This window comes from Mya arenaria, chromosome 4 (genome assembly GCF_026914265.1).
Source record: "Mya arenaria isolate MELC-2E11 chromosome 4, ASM2691426v1".
Lineage (NCBI taxonomy): Eukaryota > Metazoa > Mollusca > Bivalvia > Myida > Myidae > Mya > Mya arenaria.
The window spans coordinates 4,021,107-4,048,001 of record NC_069125.1 but is presented as its reverse complement, the minus strand read 5'-3'; the positions used below and the strand labels follow the sequence as shown (position 1 = coordinate 4,048,001).

Genomic DNA, 26,895 nt, shown 5'->3' with positions numbered 1-26,895 from the left:
TACGACTTACACTTGCCTTCTACAAACTTCATATCTTTTTAAAAAAACAAAACAACAAAAAACAAAACAAACAAAAAACCCTTAACATCTTTGTAAATGAAAGTTCATTATGTTTATATATATCATTTCATTTTGTAATAAATTAAAGGCAAATCAGATCGTCAATTTTGTTTACCAAACATCTGCAACACATAAGCCATAAGTCATTTCAATATCTTGCTAGGGGCCGGGAATTAGGAGACCGGATGAATTGGATAATACGGCGGGAGAACGGGAAATAGTATCGCCCACGAAATAGGCTACAAACTACCATACAGTGCATGCGTTTTATTAAAACGAAAGTAGATATTTTCGGAAAATCCCGGGTTAATATCACCTTGATGGATTTATGATGAATTCTCTTGCAAGTTATGTCAATCACTAAGGTTTGGTTATGTTGGTTTCGCTAATATGCTTAGAAGTTTTAACTTTTAATCTATAACTTACAAAAACTTTAGAAGACAGAGCAAGGCCATGTTTCTGAAGTTGACAAATTTAAAAATCTAAGTCAAAACAAGTCTCGTCAAGACTTGAAATAAAACACTTATGAATATATATGCCCTTTTTATTGAATTTATTGAGTTTTGATTTATTCAATTTGTTTTATTGGTTAAAATTTCTATACAACGTTTATATGAGCTAAAACTGTTATTTCGTTAGGTTGGCCAGTGAAGCAGGTTTGACGGTACATGGAAAGAGTACACAGATCCTCCCCTATACATGTATGTGTTTACAAAATACTAAGATATTTAATACGTGTACGATGGTTAACATGCAATTTAAAATTGCTGGCAATCATCAGTTAATGTTATTTCATGCATATAACATTCATTATATAGCTGTGTCACTGTTGAATTAAGTGATTTTTTGTATCAGATTTAATTTTATTGAAATTTAGTATTGATTTTATGAGAACGATCTTGCAAAGTCAATAAAACATACTCCTTAAACGTTAAAAGCTCTAACCACAGGAATTTGTCTAATTGATTGATCTTCTATATATTGGAAATCAAGTCACTTGGTTGGACTATAATCTTGGACAAAAAATCCAGCAAAGAGTTATCTGATGTGTTGTTAACAAGTAGATTTCACATCTTAACATGCCAAGGCGGTAGAAAAATTTAAAAATGCTTTTTGAAATACTTATGTCCACACAAGGAAGTATCAAATTCATTTCATACTTCAAGTAAGCATGCAACACTGGCCTATTTAAGGTCATGGTCAAGATCACTTCAAGGTAAAAATTCAAAGTATACCCCAATGCCTATTGTCGGCGTTTACAAGGTTTTAATATTCCATGTTTTACATTTGTTAGATAATGCAAAATGACAGATCATAGTTGATTTCATGTTAAGATGCTTTTTTTTATTAAATTATTATTATATTATTCATATTTTTTTAAACATCTGAGTGTCATGCTAGTACAGGGTGCTAACAACAGGATACAGCTGAACATCAACTATCCAACATATTGACTTCAAATTTGTGTAGAAACCAATAATCTTGATACTTAATAGATCTCGTTCACAGAATCCTTACTATGGCTATCAAAGTTCAAGTCTTCAATGGTAAAATATATATATATAAATCTATAGAACGATGATTTTACTACACACAGTTTCACTAAATGTGGACATTACCGATCACCTGCTAGTAAAGAAAATTGTTTTTCGGCCTGTTAGATACAATGTTGTTGTCTTTTATTAGACAATTCATTGTCCCTTACTTTGTCCATCTTGGATTTGCTTGACCCTAAACAAGCTTTAACGTTGATGTATAATTACTGCTATAATAAGATTTATATAACACTTTACTTGCTCGGGTTAAGCCCTCATACATGTATAGTAAGATTGGCACAGCTGTAGCTAGCTGTAGTCATACTGTCATCTCGATTATATTTCGCACTAAATGACTGGCTGTTTCCCCAGTCAGGCTGTATTGCAGACAGGGACATAGGCATATTCCACCTAGATGGTATAGAATGCGAATATTGGCACAAAAATGGCTTAATTAAAGGCTCTTAGTCGAAGCCCTGCTTGGGTTTCTTTGGTCTGAATGAGCTTTTAAGGTAGAATAACGGATACATTTAAATTATGATGTGGTTGAATGTAGTTCTTGTTTAACACAAAATTATGTTTAAAAGTTATTGGATTGCCTTAGATATAAAGGGCTTTGATGTTGTCTTTGACGCTAGATTACATTACATGTTGTCATGAAAAGTATATCAGACACTCTATTGGCTTTAGCAGAGTCCCTGTGTGATACATATGTGTGATCCTAAGATGAACCTAATCGTCTTGGCTTTAGCATTGCTCAGGATATTTGTGCATATAGTTGACTACATCTGTTTTAAAGAGAAAAAACCGTAGTTGGATAGTGTCATTTGTGTCACGGATGGACTTGTTTGTAGCTCAAATAGAGCAGATGTCTGGTGAGTTTTACATCACATGGGCTGAACTGTAGCCACATTTGGATTTAATGAGCTTCACGTTTGCCCTCACAGCGCTCCTTGTGGCATATTCGGACACAATATGGGCGTAACTGATGCTCAAATGTTGTTATTTGGGTACTGGAGTTGCAAAGGCCGGGAATATGCTGAAATTTAAATTTGTTGGACAATGAATGATCTTGCAACAATATGATTGGGTGGCAGTGGACAAGCTTAAGTAGATTTGCTGCCTGGTATGTCTTGCACTATGTAAGATGGAGTGTCGAATTTTATTTACTTATCAACCAAACAATATCAATACAGAAACATGGTAAATATACAATATACACTTACTATTTTTCGAAACATGTTGTAGAGTTTGTGATTACCCCCCCCCCCCATTATTTTCGACATTGAATTGTTATGCTTTTTTGTTTAAAAATGCTTGTATGAATAAAAAAGATAAACAAATAAATAACAGTTTTGAGAGACATACTGGTATTATTTGTTAGATGTTTATTATTTGAAAGCCCATTTCTGTATATGGACATTTGATTTGTTTTAATGATAGTTCATTCACGTTCAATTTGAATGATTATGTTAAAGTAGTTTTTAAAATTAGTGTCGAATATTAGGACATTGGATCGGCTTATAAAGCGCCACTCAAACATAATTATATTGAGAACTGACTGGCCTTGGTAAAGTCGCTCTGTGGTATGGAAGGCACAAATTGGTCTTTATGATGATCAAGTTAGATAAGATATCCATACATTTCTTTTCTAAACAGAACCCATTTTGAATTTTGTCAATTGTAGTTAAATAAGTTTGGTAGGCTTGTGATGAATTTGGATAGAAACTGATTTGTTCTTACCACAATCATGTTCGAGTTGTTTTGTTCTCAATGCTTAAAGATACACTCTTACTCCCTATACAATTAATACAATTGTTTAAATACGTATACCAAAATGGATGAATTAATGTCGAAAACAATGGGTCTTATGAAGCATAACGACTTTAATTTGAAAGAAAGGTGCAGAAAACACGGTATTTCTACCTTATGAGATGATAGTAGATCGCACCAAATCTTTTAGCTCTCACTTATCATTAAACATTTTGCGTTTACAACTATCAAATACACGGTAAGAATCTTGTTATCGGTTATTAATATTTTTACTTAAATGCATTCGTAAGTAAGAAGTTAAAGATTAATCTCTCAAAATGTTTCTTTGTTATACATGTGTATGTATTGATTTTGAATATGAGTGTCACTCTGAGTTAAACGACCCGGTGTACTTCTTCAAATAAAAATAATCCGGGGTAGAAAGGCATTAAACAAATCACACAAATGTGCATAATAAGCCTTATTTGGCGAAGAACGAAATACTATACTGATCATATTGTCAACCAAGCGATAAGAAGAGTACGTCCTGGTAGAAAAGGTTTTATCTCTCAATCTCTAAGATCAGGTTTAAATGATGAATGGGATATAATTAAGTTCAGTTTGGTTCATGATTTCAGATAACAACTAATGTTAGTCTTCAATAGTTTTGGAATATTTAAGGGAGAAACATTCGAATGTAACCATTACAATTTCCCTTTATTTTATATGGACAAATAAAAATCTACGACCAGAATATACATATGTGCGAATGCAGACTATGAAAACCAAACATATTCTAAACGTACCTATTCGAACCCATAGGTTTAGCCAATAAAGGGAGAAGGGGTGGGGTCATGTGCTTTCTATGAAAAAATAAACTAAGAAAATGACATTGGCTGCCATGACATTTCATATCAAATGACGTTCACAATCACGGCAGCATCCAATCTTTTAATCGCGACAGATAAATGAGGCATGATCATATTCCTTCGATAATGATAAAATATATTCTATAAACAGTGTTTTGTTTGTATTTATACATGTCAACAGTTCATAACAACAGCTATAATAAAGCATACTGCCTAGCTTTTAGATAATGGTGACGTCATTGTTTTCCTTTATGACATTATCTGATGGCAATCATTTAATTGTCTTAAATCATATGCAAACTATATTACATACATGCCATCAAACAGTGACAGAACATTTAAAAGTAACATTGTAACAACGTATGAGTTACCATGACAAAGAGTAATGAGAATAATTATCATATAACCTAAAGTTTGAACAAGAAAGTCTTTAAAAAATAAATGTTAAAATAAGTTTATTTAGTAGTGGGCTGTGAATTCCTTTATCTGTATAACAACTAAAATACGGAGACAGTGTACATAAAACGTTTACTAGATGTAGTGACTATATCTATATACATCACAGCAATCTTCGGAATATGTTATCTAAACGTGAACAATTACAATTCAGGTACATTGATTCTCCGTGGCTTAAAATTTAAATATGTGTGGTGGAACAAGACGGCGCAACCCTATGAAGTCAAATGATAATGTTTTTTATTTGTGCAAATAATACCATTACTCAGCTTAGAAATTAGTGGAGCTATATGTTATGTGTTATTTTGATATGAGATATTTACTACAGAGAAAAATATGTATTCACAAAATAATAATTGCGAAGTAACATCCATCATGCAGGAACTTTTTTTAAAAAAAGCAACATGTTTTCATACTAAATACATCAATCTGAAATAGCATCGTTAATTCTTGTAAGTGTCAGTTTGCACCAAGCAGTGGTTTGCAATAAAATGCTTTAAAATGGTATCGTTCAGATTTGGGGTTTTATAATAACATTTTACGAATTATAAGTTTTTGGATTTAGTCACAGATCTTGTTTTCACGAGTGGCAAATCGATATGGAAAAAATATTTTTTCCATGAGCTAGAGTGTAATACTGAACTATCTTAAACTGAAATCAACAAATGTTACGAACCATTTTTAAATTGAAGAGGGCATTACTACATTGACCTTATTACAGTGGTCTTCATTTGCTGAGGTCGAAAGCGTTAACAAAACAAATATTGATTAAAAATAGTTTAGGTTTAAAATTTGTTGAAATAAATGGCTTAATGGCACGTGAACCCTCACTTTTAGAGATTTGCTTGTAGATACGCTTCGTCTGTGACATGACGATTGATGTGAGGTGATAATTTTAATTTATCCACCAATTGCTGTATGAATAGCTGGGGAAGTTTGTATTAAAAGTCAGAAAACGATAAAATAGAAAATTATTTAATACATGCTATTATACCGAACATTGAATTTATGTTTGAACATTTGTTTACGTCTAGAATGTATTGTACGGAAGCAAATGTTCGATCTTTCAGCTTAAAAGAACGTTTGAAAAAATGAAATTGCCATTTCCTTGATAAAAAGTACGCTGTATTTACATAAAAAACTTTTTTTCAAACATACGCAATCTTTTTCAAGGATCATGCTATTGTTTTGACATAATTTAAAGGTTCAAAGTTGACGTATTCAGTTTTTATTGAAGGGAAAAAACTTCAATTAATTTCAAAAGTAGTCCCTTATGTTAATATTTTCACTCCTTACTTTGCAGAGAAAATGACATTGATAATTTCCGGGCTGTTATTTCATTGATAACACTCCATTTTTCTAAGAATGACATTAAAGAAGTTTAAAACCGTTATCACTATTACCTTTACATACAAATCCATGTTATACCGTTTGCTCCGTCTAAGCATTCGATTTGTGAAACAATTATCTGAAGCCGTCAGCAAACGTTATTTTGATCGACGCTTACGTTAAATATTATACCTTACATAAATGTGTCCCTTCTTTATGTATATAAAGTTGATCGGTCGGTATATCAATGCATTTAAAAAAAAAATCCAGTTCTTATGACGTCAGCGGTTTTTGGGCGGCCCGGACCTCGTCAAAAATATAATATGGACCGCTGACGTCATATAATATGGACCGCTGATTTCATACAACTGGTGAGTGCTGCTTGCAATTTTCACAACGACATTTTTTCCCAAGTAATTATTATTAGATTTGTTCAATAAAACACATCGAAGGCGCTTTAAAATTATTAAATGGTAAAACAAGTGTTCGGTATAATATAAGAAATATAACACACCACTGCGGGCCATATGGCATTATAAGGACCGGCCAGTCAGCCCCCGAAGGTGAATGGATCTCGGCTAACGCCTCGGTCCATATACACCTTCGGGGAGTGACTGGCCGATTCTTATTATATCATATGACACTCAGTGGTATGTAATATTTCTTGAATATATTATTCATATTACTGTCCTCCTCTAGAAAGGAAAAAAGTTTGAGACAGAATAAAGTTGATAATTGTATGCGGTTTGCATTCAATTGTATATCCAATAATAAGATATTCGAGGTTATACATGTGTGATTATGTAAACGTCACTCTTTTAAAGATGGGGGCTGTGATGGATTGCTCTATGGCAGGTATTAACAACGGCATTGCCCTACCATGCTGATTAATTTTCAAATATAATCACTCGAAATGCTTATTAATTTTGTTGTGTTCCAGCATGGAGCCTGTGGTGGAAAACCAGAATGAAAAGTATTTTCTTCGTCTACACCTGCTGGTGATGAAAGCATGCGAAGTTTTGCGAGCAAAATTTGACTCCATCGTCCCTCCTGCTAACCTTGCGAATCATCTCAAACTGAAAGCACACAAACACATATTACAACAGTTGAAGAAAAGACGCAAACTTTCAAATAAACAATACACTCTGCTTAATCAAAACCCAGACTCTGGAAAATTTGACATCACTCTTTTAGTTTTACTTCTTAGAAGTGTCTGTAATTTGGATCCAAAACATCCCATATGGAAAGAAAAGGATAACAACAAGATAACAAACACCATGCGACAAGATATTGCAAGCCTTGTGCGGATAAGAAACATTCGAAACAAGTTATTATGTTAACACTATATGTAAACACTGGTAACGTTCATGAAAAAAACCCTGCAACATCCACTCACATAAAACTTGCTAATTCGTTGGTTTAAATTAGTCAAATTTTCTTTTTGATTTGTCAAGGTTTATCTAATTATGACTTTTGAATTGCTCTCATGTGCAAACGATAACCTGTGCGGAAATGTTATTCAGTTTTATACTATTAAACCAAGGTAATGAATCAATGTAAGTAATTTAGGGGAATAATTATTCTGAACTGCAATACTAAAACTTCTTATGCATATATAAGTGTGCGTATTGTGCTAACACATCATTGGTTTGTTGCGTACACCATACGAGTGTAAATACGAACATCATATAGTATATATCGTCACGTGTTTATCGGCGTTACACCTTTATTTTCATTTTTATCTTTTTATCTCTCTCTTTCAGATATGCCATGCACACGTCGCACACTTAACGCAAAAGGAGTTTGAAGATGGTTGGAATATACTCGAAGACGTAAGTAGTAGTATAAAGAAATCCTTTCATCTAAAAATGACATAAAAATATACCCTTCCCAGCAGGCACACGCCACCAGTTCGACGTCAGAACGATCAAAACTCCGACTAATTTCGGTTGTAACCGTATATTCATGGCAATGAACTGACGTTAGGATATCGCAAAAATCCAACGTTTAGTCGACGTCCTTGACCGATGTCATACCGATGTTGTAGTAGGTGGCAACGTCGATTATATTCGTGTTAAGACGATTTTTTTAAAAAGTTTTTTGTCTTTTAGACACAAAATATATTTTTTGATTTCGATGAATTATTGAATATGGCAGCATTGAACACACATGTCCTTTATGCCTCAGTCATATATGCCACGACGGCCATAGGGTCGGACATTTCTACGGCCTATAGCAAGTATGCGGCCGCCGCAGTATTCCTACGGTCACAAACTGTAGCAGTCACAAATGTTAGGGTAGCCGCACAGCGTATTTTAAATTTGTAAAGACAGAAAACATGCTGCTGCTTTATGGCCTTTGTAGGGATGACATACGGTCGCCTTATGGCGTCTCTGCGGCGGCCGAAGAACTTTGACATATTCCATTGTAGATGCTAGGTAGCAACAAGGCGCCCGCAGGGCGGTCGCAGGAGGAACATACGACGACCGTACGACCGTGGAATCGCTTTACGGCATGGCTTCGGCATGTCGTTTGCTACGGCGAGCTTAGAAATGAAAATAATATAATCCCGCGCTTTAATCCTACGGCGACCCCTATGGCGTTTGAATTATAGGGATACACCCTCCAGTTACCCTGCGGCCACCGCAAGTATCTCTCGATTTTCGGGGCCTACGGCCGCCGTAGAGCAAATGTGACTAAGTTATAACGAGTAGTATATAACGTATAGTTCGAAAACGATGTATATGAATTCCGCGGTGAAGCTATAACAAATATGATATAAACTTATGTAGTAATTATTATCTAATATTTTATGAAAAATAAGATATAATTATTACTATATTTCATCACATATTTTGCATTGTTTCCGGTTAAATATAACAATTATCTATTTTTGTTTTGTGAAATATAATTTTGTTATATTCCTGTTGGTAAGAAAATACAGCTCAGCTTATTTTGTATACAACTTAATCAAAAAAGTGGGTTAGTTGGCAACATTCCTGCAATTCATACGGATCTTTCAAGTTTTTTTATGATGAATCTTACAATTTCCTCTATTTTCTCTAAATAAACATATTTTTTGATATTCAATATTTTATTAAACGTCGTTCAATTGTGTGGTTTCTTGACAAGTCCCTGCCCGTTCCATTATATTATTATACCCCCATATATGCTTCAACGACGGCAATAGGCAACATGCGAAATCCCGTTTTATACCCTTAGGGCGATGCATACCGTTAGACATAGCATGACAAATTACCACAGCGCTATTAGTTAATTAACGAGAAATAAGTCAGCATTATTGTGCAATCACGCAACTTTGTAAGAGTTGCATATGTCTCCTCACGTCCCGCCATTACAATTTTAGCTCCAAAGTATTGCACGTTCACCAGAAATTTATGTGGCATTTCACAGTTATTTTTGACCCTTCAATTAATAAAAAATGTCCTGAATAATAGCATTAAGTGCGAGAAGTATTGCGCTCCTGCACTCATGAAGTATTTAGGGAAAGGGTTACGGTCTTTTATTAGTGAAACATGGTCTGAATAACGCTGTGCCGCATGACGTAGCACTTAACCTTTATACACTCATGAAACTGCGTATGAATATTGGTCAGCATTTGTATGATGCACATGTCATTTGTGTCACATTTTGCTCAAGGCGGCGTCTGTGGGAATGAACCATGCCGGTGAAAGCTCCAGTGATGAACATTGCTACCAGTTGCTCTCTTGCCTTACGCTTGGCATTGGTAATAAAACGAAATTTGGAGTACTCAGTACTGGTATAAATCCAGGAACGTTGTATCCCGCTTTATAACGTTCAGTGTTTTAAATAAGTAATTTTAACTAATTAACTAATTGTATCGGTCTAATGCGTATGTAAATAGGGTTATCGAATGTATAGAAAAATATATGCGCTCGTTCTGACCCAAAATTAATTTGCACTACTCAGCTCCAGAACTCTTGGTTTTATTGCCATATAAATAAAAACACACGCGCATTGTAATCACGACGATCATCCATCGCCGGAACCCGACGTTTTTCCGACATCAACCTGACGGCCTGTGCTTGGTGTGCGTATACTTCATCATTTCAAACAACTTAATATTATAAATACACTAATTGGGCCTATGTGCTCTCTAACGTTCGCCTATGACTTTTATATCGCGCTGTCTGAATGTAACTGAAGATATACCTTTGCCTCTAAAGGTTCCTTCATTCTATCTGAAAATATAATTTCATTTAGTGAGTTTGTATTTAAAGGCCTTCCACGATGAAAAGTTGGTGATTTAAGCCAACAATAAAAATGTTTCATGTTTATTCTAGTTTTGAGAAACAATCTTTTTCAAAAGTAAAAATGCAATCTTTATAACATGTGTTGGGGTTATAAGAAGCTAAGCACGTTCTATGAACGAAGATTTTATAAGATTTTGGCTGAAAAAGGTTTGCATTTTTTCGGAAAAGGCTGTCCAAAAAATAGAGATGGGTTTCTGTCAAACTGCTCTGTACTTCCCAGTCAATCATGCATTGTGGTTTCTTGTAGATCTTTCAAATAAAAATGATAGCTAATAAAATAGCGAAAAATAGAGAAATAGATTCTTTTGCTGGTAAATATTAAACATTTTTCTTAAAAAAGAAGCAGTCACCACAAAGCTTATAACTTTATTGATAGGGTATCCTTGGGCGCCTTTCCCATGATTTTCAATTGCCTTTTGAGCCAATTCTTATTTTTTGTAAAATGTTCTCAACTCCTTAATTCATATTGAAACTCAAAATAAAATTCTGAAACGTTTTATGTTTGGTCCTTTTAGCCAACTTTTTCACTGATCCTTTAAAAAAGAGTTTTGTTACCATTTTTTTGGACCAGGTATGTAAGGCCATATTGAACTACACATATCATACAATTACTATTTAAAATGAGAGTGTAGAGGTTAGCTATTGTGATTACCCTACGCTTATCGTACGCTGCCACTCGTGAACATGTTTGCCCTTTTATTGCATCTTCTGAGAAACAACTTTGCCGACTTATTTCGCTGATAGAAACATAATGACATTGGTCCCTTTTTAACTTTCTAAAGGGTTCCGGCACATTGTAAATGATTGCCCACAAATCTAATGATATTTTGACGACCTTTCCTTAAACCGCAATGGCTTAAGTTTAGATAGTTTGTATAACGTATTGCCAAGTTGTCCTCTACCCCTTTTGTTTAAATGTTCACCGTGGGTTTCAAACTGGGCTCGCTTTATGCACATAGAAATATCTTCTTCTCATAACCCACAATGACTAGAGCTAGGACAGTTTTTGTATTGCATTGTCAGGTGATCCTCCACCAAGTCCGTCTAAATGGTAAACCTGGTGTCGAAATTTGCTCTCCCTAGGGGCCATTTGTTTTTTATAAACTAATGAAATCGTCTTCTCATAAACAGCCATGGCTAATGCCGTGTTTTAACGCATGTTATTAATAAAAAAAATATATATATCAAAAGCATACAAAAATGTTAATATTAAAACATTATTATGTAACAAAAGTACATGTTAGAAATATTCTATTGAGGTGAGGTGATTATGGCCATCTTGTATTGTGTATTTGTGTAGTGTATTTCCCTTTGGTCTATATTAATGTTTATAAACAGGGCCCATGTATAACTTTGGCTACTGGGCTTGTCCTTGATGTTTACTTTGTATTTTTGTTAACTTAACAATATGTTTTAAAGGCTATGGTAAAGGTTGGGCAGTCCTGCGGCCAGAATAACTGGAAAACTGAAATAGAAGAACTGAAGACAAAATCCCTTGACCTGGTTACAATTAAGATGAATAATCTCCGAGGTATGATCCTAATCATTAGTGTATGTGATGCATATTTATCGTATGTGCACACGGTACTTCCATAATCATAAAATAAAATAAAATTGCACGAAGTACTAAACTAGTATTTTTTATTTCAAAAATTAAACTGAAATGTTTGACACACGACAGTAAATGATAAATAAAATGTTAAGAATACGATTATATATATTAAATAAGTATCGCGAGGGCTTGAAACATTAGATGGATGTAATTAAATGTATAAGATTACGTACACCTTCGGGTGAGCCCTAAATACATTATAAAAGAAATAATGCGTTCGTTGAGTCAAAGTGTACGATATTGGCTTTTTAATATTAAAGACATTTCTACCTTATTTGTTTTCAATCAAATTAGTGTTTACCATTTATTATTTCGTTAAACAGAACAAACACTTTGGTTCCTGAAGGAGATATGTAATGATGAATTTTATGTGGCAACTTCCCGCTTTAAAAAAGCCAAAAAATTGCTTGATAAAAAACGAATCATCGTTCTGACTGGCCATCCCGGGGAGGGTAAGACTGCCATGGCAGCAAGGCTGGCTCTTGCGAATGATACAAAGCCAGAGAACTGCGTGAGATTAAATTGAGCCAGAGATTGGGATGAAGTTGACTGGTCTTTAAAACTGTTTACAACAGTAATCGTGGATGACATTTTCGGAGAAGGAGCGCTGAATCAAAAGCTTGTACATGATTGGAAACCGGTTATTCCGTTAATGATACTAGCGGCCAAATGGGAAGGTTTGAAAATAATTATTACCACTAGACATTACATTAAAGAGGAAGCCCTCGCAGAAATGGACAAATTAACAATATTTAATGAGAAATATGGAAATGTGTTGCTTTTGTCTTCATCAAAGTTTTTGACGTTCAAAGAAAAGAAAGACATTTTGGAGTCCAGAGCAAAGAAAAATGATTCTGAGAATATGATGGAAGATAATGGTATCATGTATGACGATTGTGTCCGAAAAGCAGAAGGAGTGGTGGAAGAAGGAAAAACTAAAGATCTTGTCTTTGGCTTTCCCCAGTGTGCGACATTGTTTGTACGAAGCGAAGAGTTGATCAGATTGGGTTCTGATTTCTTTAGTAAACCGGAAAAACACTTTAAAGCGTTTGTTGATCAGTTGTTCAAAGGGGGAGACGAAAAACAATTCCACAAGTCCTTAGCATTGGTGGCAGTTTGGGCCGAGCAAAACATGAGAATAAAAGAGCGAGATTTGCTAAATGCATTAAAGGTCTCAGATCACATAAAACATGTGGCTGATAGTTTCGGAATTCCAATTAGTAACGATTTTTTGGAAACGTTAAAATCTTCCCTGAAAAGCCATGTTCAGGACCTTTTGCTGTTGATCGAACATTCTGGGGAATATACATTCAGTCACACCGTAAACGGGGACATAGTAGGAGTAGTCCTTGGAAGTCACAACATCCTTCAATGTCTTGCGCTTTGTCCCCGGGATTTCTTGATGGAACGTGTAACAGTCGTACAGAATAACGATGAACTTCGGGTGTTTATACCAGAATGTTATCATGGAGATCTCTGTGAAAGGTTCGCACAAATGATTGGCCGCAAGAACTGCAATTTTGTGGCAAAAGAATCTTCAACACACGAATTTCAGCAGCTTCAGCGTAAAGGTCGACGCTCCAATACCGTTGATGTGATCAGTGACATTGACTTTGGAATTCTGAAACACAATGCGTTTAAAGACGAAATTTTTGTCAAGAAGTTCATCGAGTATATTAAAAAACCCCAGCTTGATAAAGATCTCTTCACCGTTCCTGTGATTAAAATGACAGGGTACTTTCTTGACTATGGAATCAAAATGAAAGAAATGGTCATGTTCCTTCCAGGATACACTCTGTACGGAGGGCTACGTGTATTGGCGAGAGAGTTGATAGAGCAAGAGGTTTTCCCAAAGGACCAAATCGACCCACTTCTGCTGGCAACACACTCGGGGGATACTGAAATGATGAAATTGCTACTGAGCCATGGAGCCAAAGTGTCAGGCGATACGATTTATGTGGCAATGCACACGAAGAGAAAGAATGAATCTGAAAATGTTCTCGACACAATTGTGGATTTCAAGGGAATTGACATAAATGACAAAGGCAACTCTGTAAACGGAAATTATCCTTTGATAGTGGCAGCAAGCAAGGGTTTCGTCAGTGCAGTTAAATGTCTATTGGAACATGGAGCTGACACAAAGGTGAAAAATGATAAGAAACTCACAGCATTGCACAGGGCAGTTATTCATAAACACACCGATATCATCCAGCTTCTTATTGATCATAAGGCCCCTGTGAACGAAAAAGGTGGGAAATTGAAAAGGTCACCCCTACATATCGCTGCTGACCTGGGAATGACAGAGGTCGTCGAAACATTTTTAAAGTGCAAAGATGTCAACATAAGGATCAAAGACCATTGCGGGCATTTTCCGATATTTCTTGCAGCGATTAGGGGTCATTGTGAAACAGTCAGGGTCCTCTTGAATCATGACAAAACTCAGGATAGTCTTAGGATTGCATCTTATGGCAAGAAATCTTTCATCAAGGGCATGTCACTGTTTCATGTCGCAGTTTGGAAAAACAACCGGAAGCTGATCCAGATGCTAATTGACGAGAGGGCGAATCCAAATGTGAAAGATTTCTTTGGACGGACCCCACTGTTCTTTGCAATTATGACCAACAAGAAAACTGCGACGCGCATGTTGTTGCAATATTCGGACAAAGCAATTGCTGAAAAACAAGGATACACACCATTACACGCCGCAATCCATAAAGGAAATATCAAAGTGGTAGCAAAACTTGTTGCTGAAGTAAATGTGAACGCAGTTGATCATTTCGGCAGAACACCACTGCATGTTGCATGCGAAAAAGCCGATGTAGATACCGCGTTAATGTTGCTGAATCAATGCGATGCAGATCCGTTTATGGTTACAAAAAGGGGCGATACGGTCTTCCATATTTTAAGACGAAAACATGGAAACCAAAGTCACCAGGAGCATTTAAGGCGACGTCTTATTGAGAAGCTTTTGCTTGAGAAAGACCCAACGATTTTTGAACGAGTGAAAAATATGCCCAATAGGAGAAACGTTTTTATAACGGACATCGCGACGTTGCAAGAGACTGATGAAAGAGATATCAAGTTACTGAGGCAAAGTATAACAACTGTCTTTGGCGCGATTAGCGATGATGATGATAATGATGATTATGATAATAACGGAGCTGGTATATCGGCAAAATCTTCGAAAACAGTTCTACATAGACATGCCAAAAGGCGGAGCATTGATGATGATGATGATGATGATGATGTTGATTTGGATGAGGAAGATGATCATGATATTTTTGATCATTATGAAGGTGATTTCCCTTTTGGTGATGATGAAGATGATGATGTTGATTTTGATGATGATGATAATGATGATGATGATAATTTTGATATTGATGAAGATGATTTTCCCGATGATGATGATGATGGAGATGATGATGAAGATGATGATGAGTATGATGATGATGATTATTATTGATTGATGATGATGATGATGATGATGACTTTTAGTTAAAGGATATTACCACATTGAAGATTAGTTTTCTAATATGTCAACCTTTCTGTATAAGCATTAATTTTGCATACGCAGATAGCTTTGTTGTACAATTTATGTTTATCATTTGACATTGGCTGTGACACGACTGATATCCGAATACCTCATGCACAAGTAATATATTGGTGTTTTCTGGTTAGTTTTCCTACTGATTCACTTTTTAAGTCGAGAATTAAAACGTACCTGTTTCCTGAAACAGTTTTAATGGTAACATTTGCCCCCAACTCTCAATAAACATTGAGCACATTTTACATGTCTAAGGAAAATCTATATTACGAATTATACACCAATATAAGCTACTCTTGGTTGTTTTAAGAAAACAGTCGAGTTATTGTCATTGTCTTGGTGTCGTCGGTTTTAACTTAGCTATAACTAAAACATACTTCCAGATATTAACATAAAGGTTGTACACATGTTCACGGTTCACATTTTGAGCACGGTCCATAACTCTGGCTTTAATAAATGTGCCCCTTGATAGTTTGAATTGAGGCAATAATTAATTTTGCCGTAATTTAATAAACGTTCGAGGTATTCACATTACGTTTTGTACACATGTTATATGTTCGTAAACAAGTAGCAAGGCCCATAACTCTGCCATTATTTATTGTCAATCAATGTTCCTTGATAATTTCTTATTGTCTGAATACAAGCACGCGATATACACATGAAACAGTTTGCCAATGTAACTTGGGCAGAATACACATGAGCAGCAAAGCCCATAACTCTTAGCTTTGATCCTTCCAGTCTTATTTTGAAAAATGGATGAAAAACTATAACTTGCACGCAGACAAGGTTCACAAGTTTAGCAAGGCTCGTGACGTTTACTTGAATAATTGTGAAGGTATGCCCTATGTTCGACTAAAAACAACAACTGACGAGCGTTGGCGATCGCTCTTTGTTGTTTTGTATTTTAATTAGAATTATATTATTAGTTGTGAGTTAAAATTAGTAAAAGATATTAATTTAGAAATTAAACTTCAGTTTTTACTATTGTATAAAGAATTTTGTTTTTATAATACATGTTTTACAGATAATCGCTGTTTACATATGTATCATCTTTCTGAATTTAAAACATTTTTGAGAATAATATTTGTGCAACTGAACAGTATTGTTTTAGTACCCTTTCCTCTGTTTCGTCGCACAAGCAGAAAAGCTATTTACTCTCGGTGTGGAATTACTCTAGACTTAAATACGTAATTGAGTGTTTACAAGCTATTACTTAAAAGTTGTACATAACATAAAACTAATTACTGCCTTAACAAATCCTGATATGTAGACAAAGATGTTTTATTGGGGTTATATCTCAGATCGATGAGTATAAACGTGAACAAATAAGACGCTAAAGTATCCTATATATGCTCTTGTAAAAAATCTATTTCTAAGAAATGTCAGTCTCAATACTCACTCTAGTTGAACAAAATGTATATTCATGCTCATTTGGTAATTTGGAATACCGGTCGAGAGTTGATATCAGCTTGCAGGGATTTTATTACTGCATAAGCGGTAATGAAAGCTAGAATTAGGTCAATATGGAAAGCAGAGTACAGTAAAAAAAAACTAAATGCTTAAAGAAGTACGTCACTGGACTTACCAAGTAAGCAAATATAATAATACTTTAGCTTCAGCAACCAAAAAGCAAAACGTATCATAGCGGTGTGCTCAAGTTATGTATTAAATATTAACATAAAGGGACACGTCATTGTCAAGGTCCTTGCATACTCGTTCAAACGCTGGAAACAATTCTATATTGATAACATCATCAGTGTTAAAGTACAAGGACTGCAATAGTAGTTGAAGTTTATCAAGGGAGACAAATGCGGGTTTTTGACCAAAACTGTTGTATGTGTATACTCCGAATGACTGGATCTTCTCACCCTGTGAACAACATGCCGCCATCCATATCATTTCTGGGACAGTGACGTCATTTCCGATCACTTTAACACGAGCATCCTTTCCAACAACTGCGCCAGATATCAGATGCATCGCGGGCATATCTTGAACGTCTTCTTCTGAATCCCGACCGTATGATCTATAAGGAATGTTACACGAACTCGATGCGTAGTTACGGACGCCTTTTATTACGTTCTTCCAAAATGGAACAACTGTTTGGTCCAAAGGTACTGTGTTGGTAATTGCATACGTTGATATTTGCGCTGCAAGGTCGGATCCAGCAAGTTCTGGAGGTACGAGTGGTGTTGGTTCGTATCCAGCATGCTCAAAATCCGAGGGAGTGGCTTGGTGCGTTCCTAGTATGCAGCTTGTAAGAATATCACATCGATTGTCGATTTCTGTAATTGGGACAATACCTTTCTTGTTGTCTTTGAAAATCCAGGATATCAAATTGGACGTCTGTTGTTGAATGAGACCTAAAAGAAACGTTTCAAAGAGAGTCTAAAAGTTAATATGTTTTATGCAAGCACCAATCAGAGCGCAAAAGCGTTATAAAATTCACAATTCCTATTGTTGAATACATAATTAATAACTCAATTTAATCTATTGAACATTTTGAAATCAAAATACACTGAAATTTTCTAAAAAATATCCAACATACCTCGTTCAACCATTAACGGTGCTAATGGCCATTTCTCATCGCCAAAAGACCTCACAGAAGCAATGGAAATAACAGGCATTCGCAGGTTCGTGTTATATAAGGTCGTGTAATGGACGTTCTTGTGACCAAACGCTTTCCCAAAAAGACTATCTCTGTCAAATCTTTGGCAGAGTAGTTGCTGGCCATTGGCGACAGGTAGTCCCTCAGGGAATATGCCCCCTGAAAATAAATGTTAAATAATTATGAAAGAAAATCCGCGGTATGTTATCCTTGTTGTTTATTTATATATCGAGATTAAGTGTCACAATAGCTCCATTATTCATTTCTTGTCTTTTTTTCGAGAACGGCTTTAACGCTAAATAAAAAAAGAAAATGGCAATTTTTTTAAGTAATTGGTTTAATTTGCGAAACAGCAATCATATATAATCTTTAATTCATCATTTCAACACATGAAACTTAGTTCTCAATTAATATAATTGATAAATAACGAGTGAGCGTAGAATAAAGGAACACTAAATATATTGTTAAACACTCAATTATAAAGTGAATTAGTGTATTTCATTATTTTTAAAGGCATTATAAGATTTTATGATTTGAAAAATATCAATCAAATGTTTGCTTTACAGAAATATCAATCAAATGTTTGCTTTACAGAAATATCAATCAAATGTTTGCTTTACAGAAATATCAATCAAATGTTTGCTTTACAGAAATTTCAGGCGATCTAACGAGTGAACTTCTGTACTGTTTACGACATTGAATGCCAACATTGAAATTCTATTTAAAAGCTAATAGTTCTTTATTATCACTGAATACCCATGGCGAAGCTCTTCCAACACGTTTTCTTCAAGCCAGCCACGCCGCTCGGAATTTCCCGACTCTCCGGAGGGCTATCACAGGGAGAATGGTCATTGCAAAAAGCGAGTAAAATGTTTTTGCATCGATGTTTTGGAGTGTGGAATGATATATGTTTGTCCTTAGAAAAGCACCAGAGAAACGGATCTGCGTCATACAGTTGCCTCGATGTAAGTGTTTCACCAATCGCAATTTGGTATTTTAGGTCGTACAGAGTGAACTCGCAATCATCTGAAATATTAGAATTTCCATGGCGTGTAAACTTGAAAATGCCGACCTGTGATATTGTAATATTGATAAAAATATATTATTAGATATTTCAAACGAAGAAATGGACGGCATTAGAAACCATATCATACCAAATCCTTGTCACATGGCACCAATATCATTATCGTTTTAATACATAAACAAAACCACACAGCACATAAACATCTAAATATTACACATTTTGCTATCAAATATTGTGAAAATTGTCCTCTTGGTACTGCCAGAGTGGAGATCGATCATCTTCATTTAATCGAAAAGTCATTTCAATCTGTTATGAAATTATTCTTACCACCCGTGGTCTCTGGGCTCCAAATCTTATCTGCAAGACAGAAATACATAGTCCAGGAAAAATATTAAGAAATATTTTTTTAAATATATCGCAAGGTAACAAAGACTTTAATATAATCAAATACGTTTTAGATAAAATAGCCATGTAAACGAAAAGTGCACTAGAAAATTGCATATGTTCACTCAGTTCATACATTTCTAACGCTTACAACAATATGGCAGCCTTCAGTGTCTGCCTTAAATAATACAAAATCATGAATCTAAAACATCTATAAAGTCCATATAACGTTTAATAACAAGCAAATATTTCTATAAACATATAAATCGAATGCGCAATTAAGAAAGCATGAACATAATTCCAATTCATTTTATCAAGATATAACGCTTTTATAAAATCAAATTGTGAATGAATAGAATAGTTCAAGTGCCAATGGAGATAAGCTTGCGTGATAGCTATACCTATATACCGCAGATCGTCAAGATCCAGGCCATGACATTGCATCCTGAACTCTTCAATTAATGTCCCAGTTCCCATCCGACAAGTGCGTCCATTAGAACGAATGCAGTTACGGACCTCAACCGCATCGCCATTACAGCTGTCTGCATAAGACGTGAATTTCGTGCTGCCATGGCAACGTCTAAACCGGACATCATGGTTTCCTAATTCTATCCACGGCGACCAAGACGACCAAGATGCTGAAACGATAATGAATAAGCGAAGTATTAATAACGTTTATACAAAGACATAGTTAAACCTATACATTATTTTAATAATTTTGGTTTATATTCGTTTAGATTTATTGCGGCGTAAGTTGAACAATGCCTTATAGAAACCCGATTGCTTCAATTTCCTGAGTAGAAATCAGTAACTGGTTGCTGTTCACAAACATAGTTGAATTCAAGATAATTGTAAATGGTTATACACAATTAAAATTACAAAAAGCATGTATATCCTAGTCTGATTGATCAGTTCGTATCAATTAGCTTCTGTTAGAGAATAAAGTATTAGAACTAAATGTGGTCGAAATTAGCTCAAGCCCGCAAGCCCTGTATTGGCCAAAACATTTCCGGGTGGTTTGCTCTAACACTGGATTTTATTAAGCAGCGCTTCTTGGAAGATTTGTATACCAGCACTTGTGTAAGAATTTGGACTTGTTCTTAATACGAAAACTGATTACTAACCTTTCTTTAAAATCTATTCATTTTCACAAAAGTAGAGGATTAGGTCTTATTCCGACCGCAGTTAGTTTAATACTTTTAACTGCAACTAAACTAAAATTTCAGCTTGAGTCGATTCACTATAAGCTTTACCTACGCCTTTTGTGTACCAAACTAGTTTCAGTTTTGGGTTCAAGGGTTTCGGCGGTTTAAAAAGCCTTTTTCGAAACTTTTGCTTGATATAACAAATGCATATGTTCGTGTACAGCTTTAACAACATGATGTAGCTTCTGCATGTATCCGTTATTTCTGAATTTCTTTAGAACAATTACACCGCATATGGTTGTTTGCCTGTTTTAACTAAATGGTGTTTTAACATACAATGTTGGAGTTTCAAAGAAAAACAGTTTCGGTATATCCAAAGTTCTTGAAACCAATTTAAAACAAAACACTAGTTTATTACCAACAAAAACGCCCTAAGTCTGGATATCTTTGCTTACTTGAATGATCGTCGCAGATAGGAGGCAGCGAAGCTTCCGTTGTGTCAACAGAAATATTCGTTGTTTCCTCTTGCCGAATAATCCAATCATCTGCAAGAATATATTTGAAAGAAAGACTGAAATAATACGAATGACACTGAAAGTACGTCCTGAAATATTCATATTAAAACCTCCATTATCCAAGTTTAATCATTATTAGGATGCAGGTAGATGTAAACATACGCTTGTCCGTTATTTTTAGTTGGTCAAATTGCAAGCACATTTAAATATTTAATATAGAGTTACCGTTTTTGCTACATACATGTATATGCGTTGTAATAGTATATATAAGTATCAAGTACATTAAGAAAACAACATGTAATTAGAGCTGTCACTATAAGTGACGAATGTCCCCGAAGTGCCATCCAGCTCAAAAGATTATGCAATTACTAAAATGCTTGCATACAAAGGGCTATAGAAAGTATAGGCATATGACGGACCCAATAATGGTTGTCGTCAAGTGTGAATGAGTGAAGAAGAGCGAGTTGGATATTCCACGCGACTCGTCTTTATGTACCGAGCACGTGTAAGGTCGTTCGTGTTGCACGCGGCAAATCGCCTTTTTGTATTGAATAAGTACGTGCCAAATAATTATAAAATCCCTCTATGCATGATAAGGTGTGACCTTGACTTTTAAGGTAGGGACATGGGTATTGCAAGCGGCTCTTCGCCTTGATGTATTGAAAACGTGTGTCAAGTAATTCTGACAGTAAGTTCCATCCCTGCATGACAAAATTACAGCCCGGAAATGTAAAACCATTATTTGATAGTGTAAATGTTAGTATGACCTTGGCTTGTAAGAGAACTCGACACCTCGAGCACATGTGCCAATTTATTTTAAATCCCACTCTCCATGAAAAAGTAGCAGTATATCAGACGCATCAAAACATAATTCTATTTGACGTTTACCCACAGATGTTGTTTATGATGGCCGAGAAGATAGTCATAGAATATAAAAAAACATATATAAAACAGGAGTTCAACATGTCACATAAAACCGTTTAGATACATGAAATGTCAGGAAATCGATATCAATAATTTGCCGTCCGCGAAAAAATAATTATATGCCAAATAAATGAATAAGAGAATGAGCTGATATAAGGTTATCCATTTATGTATTGGAATTTCTATCTTTAAAATATAGTTTTATATATTTTGATAAATTCCAGACTAAAGTTGCTCTATAAATTTGCTCGGTCTAACATAAAACATATTTCTTAATATATTTTTTTTCTGATATCATTATAACAAGTACATATTAATACAAAATGAAATTCGACTTCTAGATCATAGAATTAAAAAAGTACAACGTTCATTTCTATGAATCTTATTATTGTGTGGATTTTTCATCAATGAGCTGATTTTTTTATCTAGTAATATAACATCTTTAGTCATCTTGTAAACTGTTCAAGTTTTGAACGTAATATTATATATTTTAATATCATTCTCTTCGGTTTTAGCAATGAATAAAATCTTTGTCATTTGTATGATCGTTTTATAATCCTATCTTTCAATTTCCTTTATAAGCTGAAGTTGAGTAACGCCGTCATATGACTATTTTGAATATGTTAAGGCCGTTAATTCAATTCAAAATCGTCCGCGTACGCTTTACGCGTACGTTAAAATTGAACAAGTACAAACTCTTTTAGATCAATGTAATGCGTTCGCATTTACTTTCGCGTTAGATCCGCATATGTAGCGTGTCCGTTCACTGCGCGATTTTAACGGACGCAGACACATAAGCGGACAGTGTAAAGCTTGAAAAATATGTAGATATAGTGGCAAAACTTCTTTTTATGAACAATTAATAAAATAGCATTAATTATCAAAAGGCTAAGCATACGTGGAACTTAACTTTCACAAAACTACACATTTTAATAAAGCCATTTTATAATTGAATATCAGACAGTTGTATCATAAATGTTGTGATTGTTGAACTTTTTTAAAACCTTTTAATAACCAAATGGCATTTATACATAAAAGTAATGATTTTCAATATTATTTTTGTGGACACATGAAATATGGTCTTGATTTTAAAACGCGGGTGCGGACGACGAATGTGGGTTACGAAAGCGAGCACGTACGAATGGAATGTTGTTGTTGTTTTTTGGTTGACGACGATTAAAAACGACAATAAAAATGAAGTAACTCAAGCTATTACAATGGGTCGAAATTATTCTTCGAAACAAATTTATATGTACTCGCGCCATTCTCTTTTTTTATACGTTCATTTATAGACATGTGGTTTTGGTGGACTTCTGTTGGACTTTTACACTTCATTGCATGCATGTGTTTGCGTGTAAATGGTTTATTACGAACAAAGGCATTCAGACATTCAAACACTTGAAGCAATGGCCCGAATGATGTCTTCACTGGTTGATCAAGTTAATTATTTATACAGAAAGTTAAGTTCTATAGATTTTGTGCTGGCTTCGATTTCTGAAAAATATACTTCTACGACTGTAAACGAGTCCTTTAATCAATTATTCATACTCTGCTTGATGTAAACATACGCCGGTAAAGAAATCCCAAAACTAAATCCAATGAACAAAATTAAGAAAAAAAATATTTACGTACAATGGAAACTACAGGGACCAGCCCACCAGACAAACATTTAACAATGACCTTAAACATTATGTCAAGCCAAAACACCTATGTTAACATTTACGCCAAGTTTGAAGATTTCTACGAGCACATAGTTAACATTGTAAGTATTGGAATAAACAAATACCATTTCGATGACCATTAAACAACGGATTAAGTAGCATATTTCTACGACTGGTGTATGATATTGAGTTAATAGTTATCAACTTACCATTGTCGTCGTTAGTTGAGTTATATTTATCTGTGGCGTCTTCTACGAGTAGGTATTCTCCTGAACCCGACCCCGATGTTATCTCTTCGTCATCCGTTGTCTCTGACGTCGGCTGCACGTCTTCAATATCCACGTTTATTGCTGATATAAACGGAATCGGTGTTATAAATTCCGATTCCATATCGTCTATGACAATATTATCATCATGTTTGTTATCCAGCATTATACCGACATCGCCGTCTATATCGACGTCATTGTTTAAGGCGTCAGACTCACGCGTGTCTTCTCGTTGTTTGTCGATGCTATGGTGATGTGGTGGGTGGCGTGCAATGGCGTAGTCGTAATGCCAGCCAACGCTCCGTTTGTCATGTTCACTTCGTGTTTGGTCCTCCTCATTTTGAAGGAACGACTCACCTGAATGAAACGAACGTTTTTTTTTACAAAGTTGAAATCTTCTCCTTTTTAAACACATTCGATTTACAAAAACAAAACGTTTAACATTAAAATATGTTTTAGCAAATTATATATAATTTAAACAGAGGATAATTTTTTGAATCAATGTAAGATGGACGTATATACCTCTGAGTGTGCATCAAAAGATGTAATGCACAAATAGCTACTTTTGGTGTTCACGAGCTGAATATATTCTAATCTCACACCCAAACAAAAGATATCATAATATGCCTAAAAAGGGTATAAAATGACCATTTCTCAAGAGGCAAACGTAGCGTCATATCAGGAATGAGTTCATAGAGTTCATTTCTCACCCATACAATTTCAAAACATTGCTAAATATTTCATTAATATTTGCAAAGCTTGAAAAAGTAAATTATCAGCGGACTACATTGATAAAATTCTTTAAACCTCCTTTATGGCAAATAACATATACATTTTACATCGACGAGATGGAAAATAAAAACCATTGGAGGTAAAATGTATAACGGAAAGGCACTATTCGGCTTTTCGCGTTTAAATATTAAGAAGAGCAGGATACAAGATGCAAGATACAAGAACCTTTATTTAAAGTCGGGTATGTGTTAACAAGAAACATTAGCCCAATGAGCTATTTTCCGACATGAATAACAGACATACATAACATATCAAATAAAAATAACAATGAGCTTGTGACAAATCTGTTAAGTCATAATTCCATAAAAATGTAAGAAAAAGATGTACCTCCTGTTCTTTCAAAAGATCGGTATCCATCATCCAAACAGAGCGCCACACCGAAAACAACAAACACTACCACGGGAGGCCGCATCTCTCACACAATTATTTGCCTTTAGACGACGGCGAGTTATTTCCGAGATATTATTACAAAGCAATGTCAAACACTCAGTGCTTCATACGAATGACAAAGTTCTTCGAAAACAATTAAAGCGATCTTCATCACAAATAGCAGGGCTATCATATGCCGATGACTGTCTCTGATCTGCAAGTACCTTATTGATCCGCAGCTTGAATGCGCCGATACGGGAACTATTGCGATTTCTGCTCAAGCGAATGGGCGTCCAGCAGGAAAACAGACATTTAGTAATTAAAAACTATTAATACCATTTGCAATGTCTGCAGCTCGTTACTTGTGTGACTAAAACGCATGATTAATACAACAAAGAGAAGATTGACAAAACGATCGCATTACTTTTTCATGGCTAGATTGTCGACTGTTAGCAAGGAAATGTTGTTTTAGCTATGTAAAACATAAAATTATGCGCATATGAAGAACACAGGGTTAAATAAAATTGGATAGTGAGTCTTAATAATTTAGATCTGGACAAAAAAACAGAAACGGGGCAGACCGTGTTTAGCCAATCAGGACATATACAAAGTCTGGCATCAATATCTAAAAATTTGTGTTCCAACTCGAGATATATATCATTAAATATCTCTGTTACTGGGAAATAAAAGTATTGTAACACTAATATTTTTAATGATTCCCCCTTCTTTTGTAGTATATTGTCCCACTCTCGTGTACTGAAACACACAAACTACTTAGGGTTATTTTCCTCATGAAAAATTAAGTTAAAACCCTCACTTAGAAACACATAATATTCCACATACTGCCACAATCTCTTCATCATAGCGATGCAGGGTTTGAGTGCTTGTCATTTTCTCCAATCCGCTGCATTCTCGCTGTGAATAAATATAAATTATACAGCAACCTGAAATCACAGATAATCAAATCATTTACGCCTTTCCTCAACGATTGCCAGCCCATTTTGCTTATACGTTGTTAACAATGAGTGCAGATTTTGTATTACAACTCATTACATATAATGTATCTGGACGATCACATTTAACCTGACATTCTGTATCATATTTAAATACGCGGTAAGAAATCGAATGTTTGGAAAATACAGTGTAATACAGTGTCGTCTTTTCAAAACGTGAAATATCATTAATGATACAATGGAATCTACAGACACGATCTACTTGAAACACACAAAGATCAACACTCAACAAACACTGAACGAGAAAAACGCCACAACACAGATAATATACATATTAGAACATCGTAATCAGTAAATGTTGCGTATTCCGACTTGAAAAGCTCAGTAATAAACAATTAAGACATCATAAACAAGAATTACACAAGGTCGATGCCTGGGTAAATGTTGGGGTATTCGTGTTGACATGACAAGACTGAGGGGTAAACCGGGCTTCAAGATTTTAACATTTGTCAATTATAAAAGTAAAATAAGGTGTGTAAGCCTCATTTAAGCCAAATCAACTTCAAAGGAAATAAAGTAGAAAGCCTCGTATCCCTAATTTATAAGACTGCAATCTGCAAGTACTCGACATTCAACTAAAATCACACGCAGACATCTATATTACGTAGATTGTCTTTGGGAAGGTTTAAACTATGTACTCATGTATAATAGTGATTGAATCATTGTACAAAACATGAGGGAACAAAACTGAAAATGTATTTTCCATATGAAACAAGGTGAATGGGGTTATTATCGTGATTGTATT

At 35.0% G+C, this 26,895-nt stretch overlaps 2 protein-coding genes across 5 annotated transcripts; one reads left to right on the top strand and one right to left on the bottom strand.

Annotated features, from left to right (window-relative positions):
* Positions 1-296: 296 nt before the first annotated feature.
* On the top strand, positions 297-16,551 carry LOC128230602 (uncharacterized). Of its 4 annotated transcripts, none has more exons than XM_052943018.1 (6): positions 297-425; positions 700-761; positions 6,942-7,328; positions 7,765-7,833; positions 11,716-11,827; positions 12,232-16,551. In XM_052943018.1, the coding sequence occupies exon 6, from the start codon at positions 12,561-12,563 to the stop codon at positions 15,369-15,371; it is 2,811 nt and encodes a 936-aa protein (XP_052798978.1). In that variant the 5' UTR covers positions 297-425; positions 700-761; positions 6,942-7,328; positions 7,765-7,833; positions 11,716-11,827; positions 12,232-12,560; the 3' UTR covers positions 15,372-16,551. The 4 variants fall into 4 exon arrangements, with proteins under 4 accessions (XP_052798978.1, XP_052798975.1, XP_052798977.1 ...); XM_052943015.1 differs by having other exon boundaries at positions 6,942-7,544; XM_052943017.1 differs by having other exon boundaries at positions 6,942-7,557.
* Positions 16,552-16,689: 138 nt separating this feature from the next.
* On the bottom strand, positions 16,690-25,439 carry LOC128230604 (uncharacterized). Its single transcript, XM_052943021.1, has 8 exons — positions 25,096-25,439; positions 23,920-24,333; positions 21,066-21,155; positions 19,867-20,103; positions 19,409-19,438; positions 18,814-19,083; positions 17,998-18,216; positions 16,690-17,812 (listed from the first exon to the last, which is right to left on the bottom strand). The coding sequence occupies exons 1-8, from the start codon at positions 25,178-25,180 to the stop codon at positions 17,118-17,120; spliced, it is 2,040 nt and encodes a 679-aa protein (XP_052798981.1). The 5' UTR covers positions 25,181-25,439; the 3' UTR covers positions 16,690-17,117.
* Between the last annotated feature and the right edge of the window lie 1,456 nt (positions 25,440-26,895).